Genomic DNA, 2,578 nt, shown 5'->3' with positions numbered 1-2,578 from the left:
TTCATCATCGTTGTCGTCGTAGTCGTCATTGTTGTCATCATCATCATCATTATTATTTTGAGACAGTTTCTCTGTGTAGCCCTGGAACTTGCTTTGTAGACCAGGCTGGTCTGGAGTTTACAGAGATCCATCTGCTTCTGCATCTCAAATGTGCAGTATGCATGTGGAATTCAGAAGCTAACTTTCAGTCTTTGCACCTTCTGCTGGGTTTCAGGGATTGAACTTGGGTTGTCAGACTTGGATGTGCAAAAAAACCTGTTGAGCCATCTTGCTAGTCCTTCTCTTTAAAACTCAGAACAAATTGTGGTTACATTAAAGAATGGAAGGAAGATCCCATGTTTGAAGCATCACAATTTTATTAAAGTTGGGAAAAGAGACAATGGATTTTTCTTCTTTTATAGCATGTTTGCTAAAAAAGCTGGTGCACATTCAGTATATGCCTGTGAATTATCCAAGACCATGTATGAACTTGCCTGTGACGTAGTGGCTGCAAACAAGATGGAAAATGGGATAAAGCTCCTACATATGAAGTCACTTGATATAGAAATTCCAAAACACATTCCTGAAAGGTGTGTTTATAATTCACTAAAAACTTTATGATACATTTCCAGCTTATGTTGACAAAAGTGCTAACGATGCTTGTTTTCTGAAGATATGATTATCACCTAGCTTAATAAAATACAGAGTTTTATAATAACATGCTTTAAAAAGTACTTCAGAACTCAAGAAAAATTCACAGTGAGAAACACTTCTTTAGCATGTCTTTTTGTATGTTTTGTTTTTTTGAGACAGGGTTTCTCTGTGTAATCCTGGCTGTCCTGGAACTCACTTTGTAGACCAGACTGGCCTCCTACTCAGACATCTGCCTGCCTCTGCCTCCCAAGTGCTGGGATTAAAAGTGTGCACCACCACAGGAGGCTAAACTCATGTGGTTTTGTTCATTGAAGTAGACAGACTTCCTGTAGGTCAGCATGCTGGATAACTGTTTCCAATGTGAGCAGGTCACAGTCTGCAGACATGCTAGGTAACTGTCTACACTGTGAGCAGGTCACACTCGGCAGACATGCTAGTAACTGTCTACACTGTGAGCAGGTCACACTTAGCAGAAAGTATCATGTTGTCATTACTGGCCTTGACCAGAATGAAGGTTGGAAGAGACCAGCAGATGGGTGCTTTGGCTTGTGTCCTTTGAGGACTGTATGTACCGTCTTAGAAGCACTGTGTTTGTATTTGCATTTCACTATGGTCAGGATCTCTGTGAAATCGAGGCCAACCTGGTCTACAGAGTGAGCTCTAGGACAGCCAGGGCTACACAGAAAAACTCTGTCTCAAAAAAAAAAAAAATAAAATAAAAAAATAAAAAACAGGAGAAAAAAAGAGAATTAACTTTGAGAAAGAAGGCTGGGCGGTGGTGGCGCACGCCTTTAATCCCAGCACTTGGGAGGCAGAGGCAGGCGGATTTCTGAGTTCGAGAGTTCGAGGCCAGCCTGGTCTACAGAGTGAGTTCCAGGACAGCCAGGGCTACACAGAGAAACCCTGTCTCGAAAAACCAAAAAAAAAAAAAAAAAACCAACTTTGAGAAAGAAGGGTCATTGACAGTAGAGAGTCTGCAGGTGTGTTTCCTGCCTGGTTTGATTTGTTTTTTAATGCAAGGTTTCAGTGCTACCTTTAACTTCTGCCTGATCATCTTGCCTCCATGTGCCAAGTTCTGGGATTACAGACATAAACCGCCATTCCAGGCTAGGAGAAAAACACTTACATTGTGTTAGAGGTGAAGCCAAACGTTTAATGTTCAGACAGGGACCAAGGAAGACGTGAGTGCCAAGTACTCTTAAGGACTTAGGCTCTGAACAAAGTCCGGGAGTGCAGCTCTTCTGTCCTAGAGCAAGGGAGAGAGCTGTCCAAGGGACATCTCAGGAGTCAGGGGAGGATAAGAAAATGAAATGTGTTCAACAGTTGTAAAGATTTTCTATAACATATCTGCCTTTTCTCTCAGCTTTGACAGCTTTAGAGAAATAGCATATCAGTTTACTTACATGTGTCTTTAAAACATCATTCTATAGAGTGTCCCTAGTTGTAACAGAAACTGTCGATGCAGGTGTATTTGGAGAAGGAATTGTTGAGAGTTTAATTCATGCATGGGAGAATTTACTTCTTCAACCAAAGGTAAGCAGCATCAAATCACTTATATTTGATTAAAAATTCATTATTTTAAGATGCATATTGAGCTCCTAGAATGTTTGCAAGACATAAAGAATATGTCAGAGTACAACTGTATACATGGAAAGAAACACAAGAAAAAGCATTTGGCAACAATGTAATACAATGTGTATTGAATGTACCAATAATGTTACAGATAAGAAATCTACTGGAAGGAAGTCCTGTGAATGAGCTTATTTGTGGAGGGACTCACTAAAATTCTTGAGTAGAAGAGGGAAGAACTTTGAATCTCACAGCTGTCTGTGCCTGGAATTTTGGCAGATCTCTAGAAAAGAAGGTAGTAATATTAGTTCAGTACTGTTTTAAAGTACTGAGTAGCCGGGCGGTGGTGGCGCACGCCTTTAATCCCAGCACTTGG

General features: G+C 40.7%; 1 protein-coding gene across 1 annotated transcript in view; it reads left to right on the top strand.

Annotated features, from left to right (window-relative positions):
• Window positions 1-141: 141 nt before the first annotated feature.
• The window catches only part of LOC114636315 (protein arginine N-methyltransferase 9-like), a 3,881-nt gene continuing 1,444 nt past the window's right edge, over window positions 142-2,578 (top strand). Inside the window, exons 1-2 of the mRNA XM_028784466.1 lie at window positions 142-569; window positions 2,064-2,166. Coding sequence (XP_028640299.1) covers window positions 403-569; window positions 2,064-2,166 — 270 coding nt within the window. The 5' untranslated portion in view covers window positions 142-402. The remainder of the gene's footprint in view (window positions 570-2,063; window positions 2,167-2,578) is intronic.

The sequence above is a fragment of the Grammomys surdaster genome, unplaced genomic scaffold (genome assembly GCF_004785775.1).
Source record: "Grammomys surdaster isolate TR1022 unplaced genomic scaffold, NIH_TR_1.0 123473, whole genome shotgun sequence".
NCBI lineage: Eukaryota > Metazoa > Chordata > Mammalia > Rodentia > Muridae > Grammomys > Grammomys surdaster.
The sequence above is the reverse complement of the archived record's forward strand: the minus strand, read 5'-3'. Positions and strand labels throughout refer to the sequence as shown.